Source organism: Petromyzon marinus, chromosome 9 (assembly GCF_048934315.1).
Source record: "Petromyzon marinus isolate PM22_M1 ecotype Great Lakes invasive population chromosome 9, UKy_Petmar_22M1.pri1.0, whole genome shotgun sequence".
NCBI classification, from domain to species: domain Eukaryota; kingdom Metazoa; phylum Chordata; class Hyperoartia; order Petromyzontiformes; family Petromyzontidae; genus Petromyzon; species Petromyzon marinus.
Window position 1 is genome coordinate 9,990,376 of NC_133675.1, and position 16,966 is coordinate 10,007,341.

At 50.0% G+C, this 16,966-nt stretch overlaps 1 protein-coding gene and 1 non-coding gene across 2 annotated transcripts in view; both read right to left on the reverse strand.

Annotated features, from left to right (window-relative positions):
• Positions 1-2,226: 2,226 nt before the first annotated feature.
• LOC103091691 (homeobox protein EMX1) overlaps positions 2,227-16,966 on the reverse strand; it is a 56,716-nt gene continuing 41,976 nt past the window's right edge. Inside the window, exon 3 of the mRNA XM_032950525.2 lies at positions 2,227-2,508. Within this exon, the coding sequence (XP_032806416.1) occupies positions 2,341-2,508 (168 nt within the window). The 3' untranslated portion in view covers positions 2,227-2,340. The remainder of the gene's footprint in view (positions 2,509-16,966) is intronic.
• On the reverse strand, positions 4,243-4,324 carry TRNAS-GCU (transfer RNA serine (anticodon GCU)). Its single transcript has one exon. It is a non-coding gene; the product is annotated as a tRNA-Ser (tRNA).

Below are 16,966 nucleotides of genomic sequence, written 5' to 3' on the forward strand. Positions count from 1 at the left end.
GCGTCTCCTCTTCAGCGGCGAGAAACAGAAAAACAAAAAACACAAAGAGAAGACGGCCTCCTCTGCCTACTTTCATCGACGGAGATTTATTTATTTAGTTAAACACAGAACTTTACGGCAATAATTTAGGACCCAAACGTGTTCGGAGTTCGAGCATCGTTCTCTCAAGTCTCTGTCTCTGTCCCCTCTTCCTTCACCCGCACCAACCCCAGCGCCCCCCCCCTCCCCAAAAAATAATAAACTAAAATAATAATAATAAAAAATTATCATGAGATTGCAATGTTCACAGTGAATCTTTGTTTCGCTCTACCCATTTGTACGTCTTTTTTTTTACTTCTTGTTGTTGTTAAAGTGACAAGAGTTTTGAAAACACCTTGACCGTACCGCAGCTCCTCCTCTCGGCGTGACGGCAAGACAGTGAACGTGACGGCAAGATCGTGAACGTGACGGCAAGATCGTGAACGTGACGGCGAGATCGTGAGCCTGACGGCAAGATCGTGAACGTGACGGCAAGATCGTGAACGCGCGGCAAGATCGTGAACGTGACGGCAAGATCGTGAACGCGACGGCAAGATCGTGAGCGTGACGGCAAGATCGTGAACGTGACGGCAAGATCGTGAACGCGACGGCAAGATCGTGAACGCGACGGCAAGATCGTGAGCGTGACGGCAAGATCGTGAGCGTGACGGAAAGATCGTGAGCGCGACGGCAAGATCGTAAGCGTGACGGCAAGATCGTGAGCGTGACGGCAAGATCGTGAGCGCGACGGCAAGATCGTGAACGTGACGGCAAAATCGTGAACGTGACTGCAAGATCGTGAGCGTGACGGCAAGATCGTGAGCGCGACGGCAAGATCGTGAGCGTGACGGCAAGATCGTGAGCGTGACGGCAAGATCGTGAGCGCGACGGCAAGATCGTGAACGTGACGGCAAAATCGTGAACGTGACGGCAAGATCGTGAGCGTGACGGCAAGATCGTGAGCGTGACGGCAAGATCGTGAACGTGACGGGGCAAACTCGTGACGGTCGCCGGCATTGCACGGTTCCGTCCACGACCGACGACGAGAGGGGTCGCCCCCCCCCCCCGCGTGTCCCCACCGTGACGCAGCCATCGTGGGCGAGGTGCGCGCCCTCGTCACCCATCCCGCTACCGAAGCCACGGCCACGTTCCTGCTTCGTCTGTCCACAACCTCCTTCACAGCCGCCTCGCTTCATCTCACCCTTCCTCGCCTCTTCATATTGTCGCTTGAGTTATATATATTCCCCCCCCCCGCGCCGTCTTGCGATGAGCGCCTTTTGTTTTGTTCAGAATGCAAAACTCAACGTACACCACACAGCACCACACACACAGCTCTTCTCTCGTAGCCTACACACGCCGAGAGACTGCGTGTTCACGAGCCGTGTCCCCGCACTCCCCCACGCCAAGTGTGTGGAGCTTCCTTAATGAGAGGGATACAGAGAGCACGCTTCAGAGTCGCGAACAGGCGAGGGGGGGGGGGGGGGGCTGTGGGGGTCACGGCTTCCAAAGCGCTCCCGTGACACCGCGGGAGTGACGGATCACGGAGGCATGGCAGTCACGCTCGCGCGGCAGTTCAAAGGTTCACGTTCAAATATCGGTCGGGTCTCATCAGCGAAGCTTCAAACACCGCTGACTGACGGCGCGAGACTCACGTCCCGGACAGGTGGAGGGCGGAGACTCGGGATGGATGCCAGCTCTGTGTCCGATGCCGTCCTTTGACGGTCACGGGACTTGGGGATTTGTCTTCACGATTCCTTTCTCGCATTGAAGTTTGAACCAAGTCACTGTTGCTTTCTTTCTCTCTTTTTGATTTATTGTTTCGGGTGTTATGCCCTCTGTTCCATATCTTCTCGGTGCTATACTCACTGCGTGGCTTGTGTGTGTACAACCAATTACAACCTCGTCAATAATCGCCCTCCACTTCCTCCTACCGACCCTCCTCCTCGACCATCTCTCACCTTCTTCTTCTCGTGCCAACGTACAACAAGCAGGTCCATCCCTCCGTCTGTGCGTGTGTGTGTGTATATATACTATAGAGTAGAGGGCAGGCCATCCTACGAACGGTGCGAATCTTCTTCTTTGTCGGCTCCAACCCCTTCCACGCGTCCTCACAAGTTTCCACCTCGCCTCGTTTTCCACCCCCCACCCCCGCCCCCCCCACCCAGGAGTTCATCTCGTTGCGAGTCTCTCCGCAAGTCCACCGGAGACACAACCCACCCCCCCCCCCAAAAAAAAAAACCTATAAATATTGAAGCGCTCTGTGTTGCGCAATGACGCTGTCGCTTCCATCTGCAATGACGACCGCGCGAGACGCCCCCTCTCTCAATCGTCGGAGGTGACATCGATGTCCTCTGAGCTCGGCTGCTTCGTGGCCATGCGCCACCGATTCACGTGATGCGTGCCCTTCTTCTTCTGCTGCTCGTCGGGTCCCTCCTCCTCCAGCTTCTGCCGCTTGTGTTTCGTCCTCCTGTTCTGGAACCAGACTTTGACCTGCGGAAGAGCCGGAGGCATGGGGTCGGGGGGGTAACGAGTGAGAGAGAAAAAAGCAAGGTTAAGGGCGGAGATCGCTGCATTGCGTGGTTCACATAGACAAGGGGTCGGGAACCAATATAACAAAAAATAGAATTTGGTGAAAACAATAACTCAATATTTCAAGATCCGCAATGCCATGTGAAGACCAGACGGTGAGTCCTTGATAAATAGCTGTCACAAAGCCCTCCTTAAAGAGCCGCATGAGGCTCCGAAGCCACAGGTTTCCGGCTCCTGCCCATGCTAAACTGAACTGCCATGGTAAACGGGACTCCTATGGTAAACTAGACTTCCATAGTAAACTAGACTTTTCATAGTAAACTGAACTTCCATAGTAAACTAGACTTCCATAGTAATCTGAACTTCCATAGTAAACTCGACTTTCATAGTAAACTGAACTTCCATAGTAAACTAGACTTTCATAGTAAACTGAACTTCCATAGTAAACTGGACTTTCATAGTAAACTGGACTTTCATAGTAAACTGAACTTCCATAGTAAACTAGACTTTCATAGTAAACTGGACTTCCATAGTAAACTTGACTTCCATAGTAAACTAGACTTCCATAGTAAACTAGACTTCCATAGTAAACTGGACTTCCATAGTAAACTGAACTTCCATAGTAAACTTGACTTCCATAGTAAACTAGACTTTCATAGTAAACTGAACTTCCATAGTAAACTGGACTTCCATAGTAAACTGAACTTCCATAGTAAACTGGACTTCCGTAGTAAACTAGACTTTCATAGTAAACTGAACTTCCATAGTAAACTGGACTTCCATAGAAAAACTGAACTTCCATAGTAAATTGGACTTCCATAGTAAACTGGAATTCCATAGTAAGCTAGACTTCCATAGTAAACTAGACTTCCATAGTAAACTAGACTTCCATAGTAAACTGGACTTCCATAGTAAACGGGACTCCTATGGTAAACTAGACTTCCATAGTAAACTAGACTTCCATAGTAAACTGGACTTCCATAGTAAACTAGACTTCCATAGTAAACTGGACTTCCATAGCAAACTGGACTTCCATAGTAAACTGGACTTCCATAGTAAACTAGACTTCCATAGTAAACTAGACTTCCATAGTAAACTGGACTTCCATAGTAAACTAGACTTCCATAGTAAACTGGACTTCCATAGCAAACTGGACTTCCATAGTAAACTGGACTTCCATAGTAAACTAGACTTCCATAGTAAACTATACTTCCATAGTAAACTGGACTTCCATAGTAAACTGGACTTCCATAGTAAACTGAACTTCCATAGTAAACTGGACTTCCATGGTGCATGTGAAGACGAGACGGTGGGGTCCTTCATAAATAACGGTCACGAAGCGGTCACTTAAAGTGGCACCGCACGCGGCTCTGGAGCTGCAGGTAGCCAACCCCTGGGCACCGTTGGTGAGGCAAGTGCTGTTGAGCGAGCACCTGTGAAGGCGCTGCGTGGTCAGAATCACGCCCAGCCGCCTTTGTCTCCCGCAGTGCCGATTATAGAACGTTATTTTCTTTGGCCAGGTGATAATTCAAGAGACGGGATTAGCCTCGTACGCAATACTTATTTATGCGCTCTGAAGAAGGGCCATTCCCTGAAACGTCGGGCTATTATATTCATATGGTAGTGTTATTGAGGAATATGTTGAGTTTGTTTTATGTCATTTGCAAGAGTGTCCAGGTGTAAAAAAAAAAATAGCGACGAAGGTGGGATTCGAACCCACGCGTGCAGAGCACAATGGATTAGCAGTCCATCGCCTTAACCACTCGGCCACCTCGTCTTACGCACACACACGCACATACAACCAGAACCAGGATGAAGACTTGCACCCACCAACATACAAACAGACCCCCCCCCCCCACATAGCCATATCAGACTATTGGGGCAAGTGCAATTCGCGAGCACCTATTAAGGCTGGAGCGGCAGACGAGAGGATGGGTGGCCAGCATCACGCCCGGCCGTCTTTGTCTCCCCAGTGGCGAAGTTAACACATCGCACCAGGTACTCATTTGAGGCTGAGTCGACGTAAGGGAGGCCCAGGACCGGATCAGACAATCGTCACTGACGTTGGCCGTGAGCTTTAATCGAATTCGGGATGCGGGATTCGCAGTACAGCACGCTAACCACTGCGCCACCGCTCCCCATACAAAACAACAACTGCCGCTCGCCACAAAGTGGTGGTGACGTAACAACTGCGCTTGTGCCAGGCTAGGTACACACACGGGCACGCAGTCAGGGGCACACAAACACGTATACGGTGGAATAAAAAAAAATATATCCGGTATTACGTGCATTGTATGATAAGCCGCATGAAACAACAAGACGTGACGATTAATGCTTAAATTCGAACTTGACTGTTCTATAAAATGAGTCCTTCTGAGCCTTGTGGCTCGTATAGGTATCGCCTGAGTCAGAGAGGGAGTTTTGTATCCACTCCTCGAGGCTGTGTTCGTCAAGTGTCAACGTTGTGCGACTGCAAGGAGGAGGATCTGCACTCCCACGTCGCCCTTGACAAATGGACTCTCAATGGATGATTCGTTGACTGCATCACAGTTCGGTAAGTCCTCGCTTAACGCGGGCTCACACGACGCGTTCTCGCTATAACGCGGCCCCTTCCGTGAGAGGACACTTCGCACGACGCGGAAAGCGCCCCTTATAACGCGTTACAGTATGCCGCACGATACATTCGCGCGGATGCGGCGGCGTTCACCTCATTTATTTATTCGGCCATCTGACTGTGCGTGCACGTACATCGTATCTCGCTGAACTGTATCGTTACATTCAAGGCTGTCTCCCCAATACCCCCCACCGCAACCATGCCCCCCACATCTCCCCCCCCTCCCCCACCAACGCCCTTTCACAGCGAGAGGCGCGTCCCCTGCCTCGCTGCCGTCTCCCGTTCTCTCGCGATAATGAGGCCCGCAGGAAATAAAAAAAAACCTTAAAGACCCAATTAGCGGCATCCACGCATTTTGTTTCATCGTATTGTGTACTGTAGTCGCAGTAGTCGTCGTAGTGAGGTCATCCAATTCGCAGGTGTATTATCTAACCCGTGTTTGTCCGGAGTTGTGTTATTTAAAAAAAAAAGTCAACGGATTGTCGAATATTTTTGAGTCATAACATTTGCCGCTCGTTGTAGCGCCTCTAGTGGCCGCAGGGCACGCGCGTTAAACGACGACGAGTCGATAATAATAATGTAATCGATTCGTTCTCACTAATTACAGTGAGGGGAAAAAAAGTATTTGATCCCCTGCTGATTTTGTACGTTTGCCCACTGACGAAGAAATGATCAGTCTATAATTTTAATAATAGGTTTATTTGAACAGTGAGAGACAGAATAACAACAAAAAAATCCAGAAAAACGCATGTCAAAAATGTTATAAATTGATTTGCATTTTAGGAAATAAGTATTTGACCCCCTCTCAATCAGAAAGATTTCTGGCTCCCAGGTGTCTTTTATAGAGGTAACAAGCTGACATTAGGAGCACTCCCTTTAAGAGTGTGCTCGTAATCTCAGCTCGTTACCTGTATAAAAGACACCTGTTCACAGAAGCAAGCAATCAGATTCCAAACTCTCCACCATGACCAAGACCAAAGAGCTCTCCAAGGATGTCAGGGACAAGATTGTAGACCTACACAAGGCTGGAATGGGCTACAAGACCATTGCGAAGCAGCTTGGTGAGAAGGTGACAACAGTTGGTGCGATTATTCGAAAATGGAAGAAACACAAAAGAACTGTCAATCTCCCTCGGCCTGGGGCTCCATGCAAGATCTCACCTCGTGGAGTTGCAATGATCATGAGAACGGTGAGGAATCAGCCCAGAACTACACGGGAGCATCTTGTCAATGATCTCAAGGCAGCTGGGACCATAGTCACCAAGAAAACAATTGGTAACACACTATGCCGTGAAGGACTGAAATCCTGCAGCACCCGCAAGGTCCCCCTGCTCAAGAAAGCACATATACATGCCCGTCTGAAGTTTTGCCAATGAACATTTGAATGATTCAGAGGACAACTGAATGAAAGTGTTGTGGTCAGATGAGACCAAAATTGAGCTCTTTGGCATCAACTCTATTCGCCGTGTTTGGAGGAGGAGGAATGCTGCCTATGACCCCAAGAACACCATCCCCACCGTCAAACATGGAGGTGGAAACATTATGCTTTGAGGGTGTTTTTCTGCTAAGGGGACAGGACAACTTCACTGCATCAAAGGGACGATGGACGGGGCCATGTACCATCAAATATTGGGTGAGAACCTCCTTCCCTCAGCAAGGGCATTGAAAATGGGTCGTGGATGGGTATTCCAGCATGACAATGACCCAAAACACACGGCCAAGGCAACAAAGGAGTGGCTCAAGAAGAAGCACATTAAGTTCCTGGAGTGGCCTAGTCAGTCTCCAGACCTCAATCCCATAGAAAATCTGTGGAGGGAGCTGAAGATTCGAGTTGCCAAACGTCAGCCTCGAAACCTTAATGACTTGGAGAAGATCTGCAAAGAGGAGTGGGACAAAATCCCTCCTGAGATGTGTGCAAACCTGGTGGCCAACTACAAGAAACGTCTGACCTCTGTGATTGCCAACAAGGGTTTTGCCACCAAGTACTAAGTCATGTTTTGCAGAGGGGTCAAATACTTATTTCCCTCATTAAAAAGCAAATCAATTCATAACATTTTTGACATGCGTTTTTCTGGATTTTTTTGTTGTGATTCTGTCTCTCACTTGTTCAAATGAACCTACCATTAAAATTATAGACTGATCATTTCTTTGTCAGTGGGCAAACGTACAAAATCAGCAGGAGATCAAATACTTTCTTCCCTCACTGTATGTCGGGTGCTCAATTTACGCTCACGTATTGGACGAACGCCTCGCGAGCAGTGCCGGATGAAGCTAGTGCGGGGCCTGTAGCATATGTTATAAAGGGGCCCTACATAAAAACACACAAATTTCAAAACATAAATTTTAATTTGGAGCGGTGAAATCGGTTAATGTTGCTCGGTGGTGGATTGCATCCCAGGATGGTGAGAGGAGGAGGCGGCGGTGGCGACTCGAGGCGGCCTTCATCCAGCATGGCTGATGATGAGTCTAGTGATAATGACGATACACGTGTACATAAACACAAGATGCATTGCAATGCATTGTTATGCAATGATCCTTGGATCAATGTACATTGTGTAATTCGTTGTAATGCAGTGAACCTTGGATTTATTTACGTGGCGCATAATCCCAGGTTCATTGCACTGCAATTATGCAATGGACCTTGGATTTGCCTACATGTAGTAATGCGTTGCGATGCATTGAAATGCAATGCATCTTGGATTTACGAACATGTGCACGTGTGATGCATTGTAACGCAATGAATTTTCGATGTATGTACGTGTGCATCAACCCAAGGCTCGTTTGCATTGTAACAGTCGACAAGATGCGGTGGCAACCGCGCTGTGGATCGCAGCGGCGGCTACTCTCCTGCGATTTACAAACGCGGGTTCTTAGCTCGTGCCGCGGAGTCAGCGAGTTGGCCTTCGGGGCCTGTGTCATTATTACCCGCACTTCCAGAGAGATAGAGAGAGACAGAGGAAAAAAAAGGGAATTAAACTTTTTGCTGTTAGGACGCAAACAATCGCGACCGACAATGCCGCTGGATACGGCTCGTTCGAGCCGTCCGCACGAGCGACACCACGTGACACGCGCGCACGGCCGAGTCTTATGACGCTAATCAACACTCGCGCGTGCTATTATTCTATGCCCCCCCCCCCAGCCGCTATCCTTCCTCCCCCGAGCACAGACTTTTTGATTTATGCAGGAAGATAAGGGCGCAAATGCTCTTTTTAATGTATTTACTTGCTCACTTGCTTCATCGCCCATAATGTTAGACCACACGGTGTGTAATGATATTTGTGTTAAACGTCACACCACGTGTCACGTCATGTTTTTTTTTGGGGGGGGGGTCGCGTAAGTCAACTGTGTGTCGTAAGCCCTCCTCCAACCCCGACACAACCGATTAATAAAGTTGACAATGTGAACAAACGTGCCCATCATAACATTGGTCGCGAACGTCCGCGCGTTAACTTTTTACAATGCAGCGTTGCTATTCTTGGTTCTTTCGGTAAAGTCACGTAGAAGGGAAACAATAAAATAATACAAATACAAAACAATTAAATTCTCACGACGTTTCGACTGCAACACAAGCAATCATCATCAGATGATGACGTTTCGACTGCAACACAAGCAATCATCATCACCTGATGATGATTGCTTGTGCTGCAGTCGAAACGTTCCCTTCTACGTGACTTTACCGAAAGAACCAAGAATATGAATCCCTGCAGTCACGAAAGCTTTAAATAAAAAAATGCAGTGTTGGTTTATCATTGCCTGCGGGTGATCGGGGTTGAACGGGGCTTGTCACGGCCCCGGATGAAGCTTCAAATCCACCCAGCGCGTGCAGCGAAACTTGGAACAACACCCGGGTGCAAGCCGATATTGTTTCATTCATTGCGATGAAGAGCAACAGCGTCGCTTGGTGAGAGTGATCTCACGAACAACATTTGGGTCAATCAGCATTGGTCGCTTAACAGGCCCGACTCTGCTGATGAGACCCAAAAAAGGCAGAACTGGACGCAGAGTTTGCGAGCTCAAACAAATGCTGCTGACCAATTAAGTAAAACATGTGATCAAATAAAATCTATGCGGAGATACAGTAACACATATGCCATATTAATACGTGGAGTTTTTTTTTTATATAGACGATCGTGAGTGATGTGGGTGATATAACTAATAATGTTCTGGAGCGGCTAGAAAGCTGACACTTGCCACAAATATAAAGTACATATTTGGAATTAGAAAATGTTTGTAACTGATATTTTGGAACTTGCCCTTCTAGCACTTACGGTGGGTGGATCAATGTCACTCATCGGGCAGGGTCAGTCAGCCTAAACGTTCCACATTACTTCAACTCAAGTGCTAAACACTTAAGCCGGAATCAGATAGCCAAGCAAATGAATTGGTGATGCTGCTGCTGCGTTGGCAGTGTTGCACAAGCACAATTAATAACAACAACAACTTAACACACTCGTCAACAAACTGTCTTGAAAAGAAATGTTACTTACAATCGGCGAGGTTTCAGACAATAGCGCTTCCGAATAATCCAACAGGCAATGGCCTCTTCCTCACAGCATAACAAGCAAAGAGCTATTGCCAGAAACATCGTTGATTTTTTAAAATATATATTTTTTTATTTTACGACCGCTGTTTTTAACGAGTGTGTTGAGATCAGCAAGCGAGGTTCGTCTCCAGTGGAGTGTGACGCTATAGCCGTAAAAAGTGGGCTAAGCTCACTCCGCGGTTACTGTCGTGTTATACTCTGCATACTGTGAAAGGCGTACTGCGTTTTCTTTGTAAAGCGGATGTTAACCAATCTTCAACATCATTCGCAAAAATCATTATCTATAGTATATATATAGGCCACATCGCACACGCTATAAATAAGGGCCATTGCCTGAAACGTCGAGTATAATGTCTCTTTTAGGGCAGTGCTATTGACGAATGTGCCACAAATCACAAAATGCTTGATCGCACAGCAACACGTCGATCGGAGGGATCGTAGCCGGTGGTCGAGACCAACGATGGAGTTGCAGCCAAAGGAGGGAAGGGCACGTGGGATGGGACCACGCCGCGAAGATGGAGCGACGGTTCCATTGAGAGGCTGGTGGGATCGTTGCATCGCAGGCCCGTCGGGAATTGGATGGCGCGACGATTTGGTGAGAGGGAGTGGATCGATCATAGCTGCTGCTGCTGAACATCGTCATGCGCTTATGGTATTTGGTTGCTATAACATCTCCACGTGATGAGCCACTTTGTTGAGCTATCATTTGTGGCCAGGTCACTTTTGAAAAATAACCTAATAACTTAGTGGGCCTTACCTGGTATAATAGTAAAAAAATAAAGTTGTTTAATCGCTGTAATTGTTTAATGCTGATGACGACAGCGCAGACAATGGAACTTGCGGTATAATAAATAGACGCAGGTAATTTAATTTTAATGACGGCGGGCGGCGGCGGTGAGGGGGGGGGTGGTGGTGGTTAGTGGTTAATCCTGGCCGCAGTCGCCCTCTGCTCAGCTTACGACGGGCGGTAATTACGGGGCATTGGTGAGGCATGTCCCACGGCAGCGGGGCAATGCAATACGACGCAGTGGGCGGTGATGGGAGGGCGGACAGAGCAGCGCTCGGGATAGGGCAGCGGTAGCAGCAACAGCAGCGGGTGCGAGGAGGTGGCGACCCGCTGACTCAACGCAAATGAGAGAGAGGGAGAGCGAGCGCGCGCGTGTGTGTGTGTGCGCGCGTGTGTGTGCGTGTGTGTATGTGTGCGCGTGTGTGTGCGTGTGTGTGTGTACGTGCGTGTGTGTGCGCGCGTGCGTGCGTGTGTGTGTGCGTGCGTGTGCGTGTGTGTGGCCTCGTACAAGAAGTTGCAGAGTAGAAGAGCGGGGATGGGTGGGGTGGGTCAGGGTTCACAGTGGACGTGTTAGAGACACTGAGCCGTCGCCGCAGAGGCGCTGGGTTAGAAGCCAGGGTTCAGCCACCCACGCCCCCCTCTCTCCCGTGAATGGTGGTTACACTGGGGTTCTCGCGTTAGAGCGAGCGGATCGGAATGGGCCTCAATCCGGGCACCAAAATGAGTGCACGCAAAACAAAATTTCGTTAATAGCCTGGGATCTGCGACTTTACTTGGATAAATTCCAGCGCTGAGAATGAAACAACTTGCGACAGACGCGCGATGAACGCTGTTCCTCGGGCACATCTAGAAATGCGTGCCCTTAGTGTGGGAAAATCTCGAGTCATTTGTCAATCCACTGCTGGATGAAGGCATGCCACTAGTCAGTGTTGGGTTTGTGAATGGGAGTAGGGGGGGGGGGGAGGTCGGGGAGGGGGGGCAGGACCGGTGCAGTCACCGCTCTGCACTGAGACTGAAACTCAGGTTGTCTGTCGGGTTCATAGCGGAGGCGCGCTAACCACTGGCACCGTCGCTCCTCCAGTCGGGGGCTGAAGGGGGTCTATTATGGGATTTCAGAGAGTCCGTGTTTGTTTTTCTTGCGACTCAATCGTCCGGGTGCCCTTCTCTGCCACAGAGTGGTGCACAGCTCGCTTCGCGTAGGTGACGCCGCGCCAGGTGGACGGCAGTTCCGTGATGAACGACGGGGAAGAGGCTGCACGGGGCGAAGATAACTGGTCCCGTGCGCGCGCTCAAGAGCCCAAATGATGGGTCATATGAAACAAATTGTGTTTCACGTACAGCGATCGGCGCACACCGAGTCAGAAGGGCTGCGCCTCTTGTTGTCACGAATTATGTCAAAGTGCGCAACATTATCTTCATGAGTACTCGTGGAATATACGGTGGGGTTGGAGGGCAGAGCGTAGCTATTGGAGCGGTAGGACCAGTAGGCTAGCGCACTGCACTATGAACCTGGCGACCAACCCGCATTTTGACCTGTTTGGTGAAGTATTGTCCAGCACCCCCCCCCCTCCCCCGACAACTCGCAAGGCGTGGGGGTTGTGGATTGGCAAAGCGCTTCATCTGTGCAGTATAACGATGGAGCGCGTGGCCTTTGTGTGGTGGTACATCAAAGACGGCGTGTGCACGATGCGCGACGTGACGGCACGTATACAGTCGTGTACACATGTGAAGGTCGTGCTGGGGGTGCACGCTGAAGTTAGTTGGGGGGGGGGACACGCGGGGGACACGCGGGGACACGGGATGAACATCGGGGGGGGGGGACACGGGGTGGACATCGGGGGGGGGGGGACACGGGGACCGCACCCAAGTGGGCGGAGGGGTCACGCGGGGACACTGGACCACACCCAAGAGGAATAATGAAAGGGGACGGTGGTAACGAAGGCGCTTTAAAGGGGATAGGGGATTGGAGTAAACCCAAGGGGGGGGGGGGGGGAGAGATATATTTGGCGGGAAACAAGGAGAAGGAGGAGGGGTGGCGAAGAGGAACTTGTGTAAGGTTTCAGAAGGTGGGCAAGTGAGAGGGGATGGACACGGGGAGCGAGCGAGCGAGTCGAGCGCGCGGAGCTCCGTGAGAAGAAAGGGCTCGGTGCAGAGAGAGAGAGCTTCATACTGGGAGAGTTCTCTTCATGCTGGGTGAGAGCGCTTCATACTGGGAGACTTTGACTATTAATCAACTTTTATTGCCGCCAGCAGCAAAAGCACTGGAGGCGATTTCGATATGAAATACACAGACACCAGCAAACAAATGAAAATAAACGCTACAAATCCACGCGCTGTGGCGCTAAAAAGCACCGCGCACAACATGAAAGAAAAGTCACGTGGGGGAGAGAGCGCTTCATGCTGGGAGCGTGCGTTAGTGGGGAGCGGTAGTGCAGCGAAGCCGTCGACTCAAGTTCGATTCCCGCTCACGGTCAACGCCAGATACGATCATCTGAACCGGTCCTGGGCCTCCCCTAGGTTGACTCAGGCTCAAATGAGTACCTGGTGCGGTGTGTAAACATTGCCACTCGGGGAGACAAAGGTGGCCGGGCGTGGTGTTGGCCACCCGCACCCTCGTGTAACCGTGCCGGCCTTTGTTGGTGCTACTCGCTAAAAGCACTTGCCTCAAAAGTTGGTTAAGGCTATACGGGGGATCTCTGTCATTGTTCGTTGAACCAGGACGACTCATGCGGACTCCCTTTCACGTATATATATACAGATGGTATAGCACATTCCACGTATACCCACGCACACAATGTACTGTATCCGCGGGGTGCAACGGCGGAGCAGTGGTTCACGAACTGCGCTGTGAACCCACCAACCTAAGTTCATTCCCTGGCCACGGCTCACGTCATGAGTTGCGAGTTGACATTCGAACCGGTCCCGGGGCCCATACTTCGCTCACTGACTCAGCGCGCAGTTGTATGGTCAAATCCCGTGACCAACTCGACTTGGGCAGGCCTTTTTCCAGCAGTGGATGGTTAAAAGGCTGTAAATGATTGCCATCAATTGCTACCCGTATATAAAACGAGTAGCCGGTTTCCCCTTTGCTGCTCGGCTTTAACTTCAAACTCCACGCCGAGTTGGCTTAGTGGCAAGTTCATAACGCAAGACTTAAGCATAATATAGTTTTTTTGGACTAAGATCGCGTAAATATGAAAATGTGTCGTTAAACCCACCACCATCCGACGCAGCCAATTAGTAAGGGTTGTCACGTAAACAGAACGTGCCAATTCGTTACTAGTACAGCACACCGGTGTGTTGGAGAGTAAACCCACAACATTTACAATTAGAGTAGGACGTTTGGCCAGTAATTACAACTAGCTGCATCATGCAACAGCAGGATGTTGGCTGTCGCCTAATGATGCTATATTTACCTGATCTAACCCAAAAAAACCTCTATTGTGGATTATATTGGTCGCGAAAGCCTACGTGTTAAACAGACTTCAAGCCACATGAATGAAAGCAATCACTGCGGGTCTTAAATTCTTGGGGACCCAAATTAAGAAAATGTTGGCTTATTTCAGAGTTGAAGCAGAAACTTGACTATATTTCCGCCATAAAGCTTAACTATGAACTATAATTATAAATTTACACCACTCGCTCACTTGCTAGTGTGCGGGTAATCACATCTGTAAATTGCTTGAAAAAGACAAAACAAGAGAATGATAGTGCAGACAGGAAAACCATAGGGTTAAAACTGATTTGATTATTTTGGCATCAGCTAATGGGCCCACAGTGTGGGAGTGATGACTCCACACACTGTATGTGGTTCCCAGAGGAAGACTTTGCATCAGTGAGCGAGCACTTTGTGACTATAATGTGCTGATGAGTCCTAATGAGAACAAAACTGGTCCCCGGTTGTCTATTACGACTGTTGTCAGTCGATTATATGTGTTCATCATTACGTGAATATTGGACTAAGACAAGAGCACCACAATGCACTTCTTCAAGAAATGCCGACGGTTTTTCGATAATGCACAGAGGCGGTGTGAGCCGTTTTACTCACGTCTGCGTGTGCTGTTTTAAAGTCTGTGGGCGATTAGACGATGTGTTTTTAATGTTTGATACTGTAAGCCTCGCTCACAACTATTACCCAACAAACATGCCACACCTGCGGCTCGTGTTGAGTGTAGCTATAGTCGCCCCTGTATCGTCGTTCTCACGCCTTATCTTTGTTAACATCTCCCCACTGATAACCCTCTTGCCTCTGACCAAATCATCCGGAATGCGCGCGACGCCGTAAGATCTCGGAAGCCAATCTGGTGTGAGCCACACCCTCTGGTGCGCCTTGCTGACCTTAAGAGACGCTCGCTAACAGCACTTTGCCCCAACAGTCTGTTCCAGAGACTGTACGGGGGAACTTTTGCACTGTAGGGTATGTGTCCTCTGCGCCGTTGATCGCTGCTTCTCTTCACTCATTTTGAGGGGGGGGGGGGGTGGGAGGAGCGGGGCACTGTCGCCGATAAGACATCTTCAGTGCGAGGGGTCGCCGCACCGCCTACAAGGGGCGTTTTAACAAGTTGCGTATCGTCCGGGAGGCCGCACGTCAGGGGCAGTGCCGGATGATCCCAGTAGCACAAGTAGCTACCATATGTAGTAGCTACGGGCCCCGCACTTTCAAGGGCCCCGCGCTAAACGCTTTCAAGCTATCAATTACGGTTCAGTGATTCTGCACTTGCTCTATTACTATAGTACTATGCTGCCTTCAACTTCTATGAACGACTGGGTGTTTAAGGTTAGCGTTTTGCCGTATTATCTGGCTGTATAGCAAATGAATAAATACAATTACTTTACTATGCAATTTCAAATGCATGTGATTTAATATTTAAGTGTGTTTTTTTTATTAATTTAGGGCCCCTTAATAACATACGCTACAGGCCCCGCACGAGCTTAATCCGGCACTGGTAGGCAGGTGTCGCTATCAAGGCCACCAGCGGCCGCGGGCCATGCAATGAAGAACACCGCCCTATAGATTGAACGTTCAGGCGCACGATTAGGTGCACGCATTTTGTCTACGCAAGAACCGGAATGAGACCAATGAATGAGGCCTTGGGTTGTTTTGGGATGCCGCGCGTGCCAATGCTGTGTGAGGACGAGTAGGTGAGTGGGCGGGATGGTGAGTAGGCGAGTGAGTGCGCTGGTGGATGACTGAGTGGATGTGTGAGTGATTGGGTTGAGGGTAGTTGATTCAGCGGGTTAGTAGATGAGCGAGTGAACGGGTGTATGTTTGAGTAAGTGGATGCATGAGTGGATGGGTGGGTGGCAGGGTGAGTGAATGTATCGGTGGGCGAGTAGGTGAGCGGGTGTGTGTGAGTGAATTAGTGGATGGGTGGCAGGGTGAGTGAGCGTATCGGTGGGTGAGTTGGAGTGTGAGTAGGTGAGTGAGTGAACGGGTGTTTGTGTGAGTTAATGAGTGTATGGGTGGGCGGCAGAGTGAGTGAGTGTAGAGGTGAGCGAATTGGAGTGCGAGTAGGTGAGTGGGGGAGTGAGTGGATGGGCGAGTAGGCTGGTGGGTGGTGGGTGGGTAATTGAGTGTGATGGTTCGTGAGTAATTGACGGAGTGGTTGAGTGAATAGGTGGGCGAGCGAGCCAATGGTTGAGAGAATGTGTGAGTAAGCGTGTAAGAGAGCGAGCGATAGTGAGTGCGGTTGGGGGGGCGCTAAAGGAGGGGGCTCGGGGCGGGGTTAGAGGGTGGCGAGGAGGTGTCGGTGATAGCCGTAGAAGCGGTTAGATCCTTGGCAGCAACTGTCAACTGTCATCACAAAACTCATGCTGGTGCGGCCCCGCGTAGCCTTGTATCTCTACAACAAAAAGATCCCCCGTGTAGCCTTAACAGACTGTAGGGGCAAGTGCTATTAGCGAGCACCTATGAAGGCCGGAACGGTACACGAGGGGGTGGGTGGCCAGCACCACGCCCGACCGCCTTTGTCTCCCCAGTGGCGATGTATGCACACCGCGCCAGGCACTCATTTGAGGCCGAGTCGACCTAGGGGAGGCCCAGGACGGGTTCAGAAATCGTCACTGGTGTTGGTCGTGAGCGGGAATCGAAACCGGGTGGGCAGGTTCATAGCGCAGCGCGCTAACCGCTACACTACCGCTCCCCACACACTCACTAAACGCGCCTCCGAGTTCAAATCGAGGTCGGGAGTTTACCTGACCTTTCAAATCATCCGGGGGTCCATCAAATAAGTATCACTTTATCGGAAGCCGACAGCGTTTTAGTCGACTTAACTAGACTCGCTCTCGTCGCATGAATGTGGAATTTCCACAGCTGGCACGGTGCTGTAGAGAGGTGATTAGTGTCGCTTCCGCTGGCTCCGTTGTTCGAGGGCAACCGCTCCGATCGTAACTTGCAAGTCGCCACACCGCGTGGGAAGTATTTGACGTCGTCGCCGTGTTATTTTGTTGTTGACGCGTGCAAGGAGGCGCACATT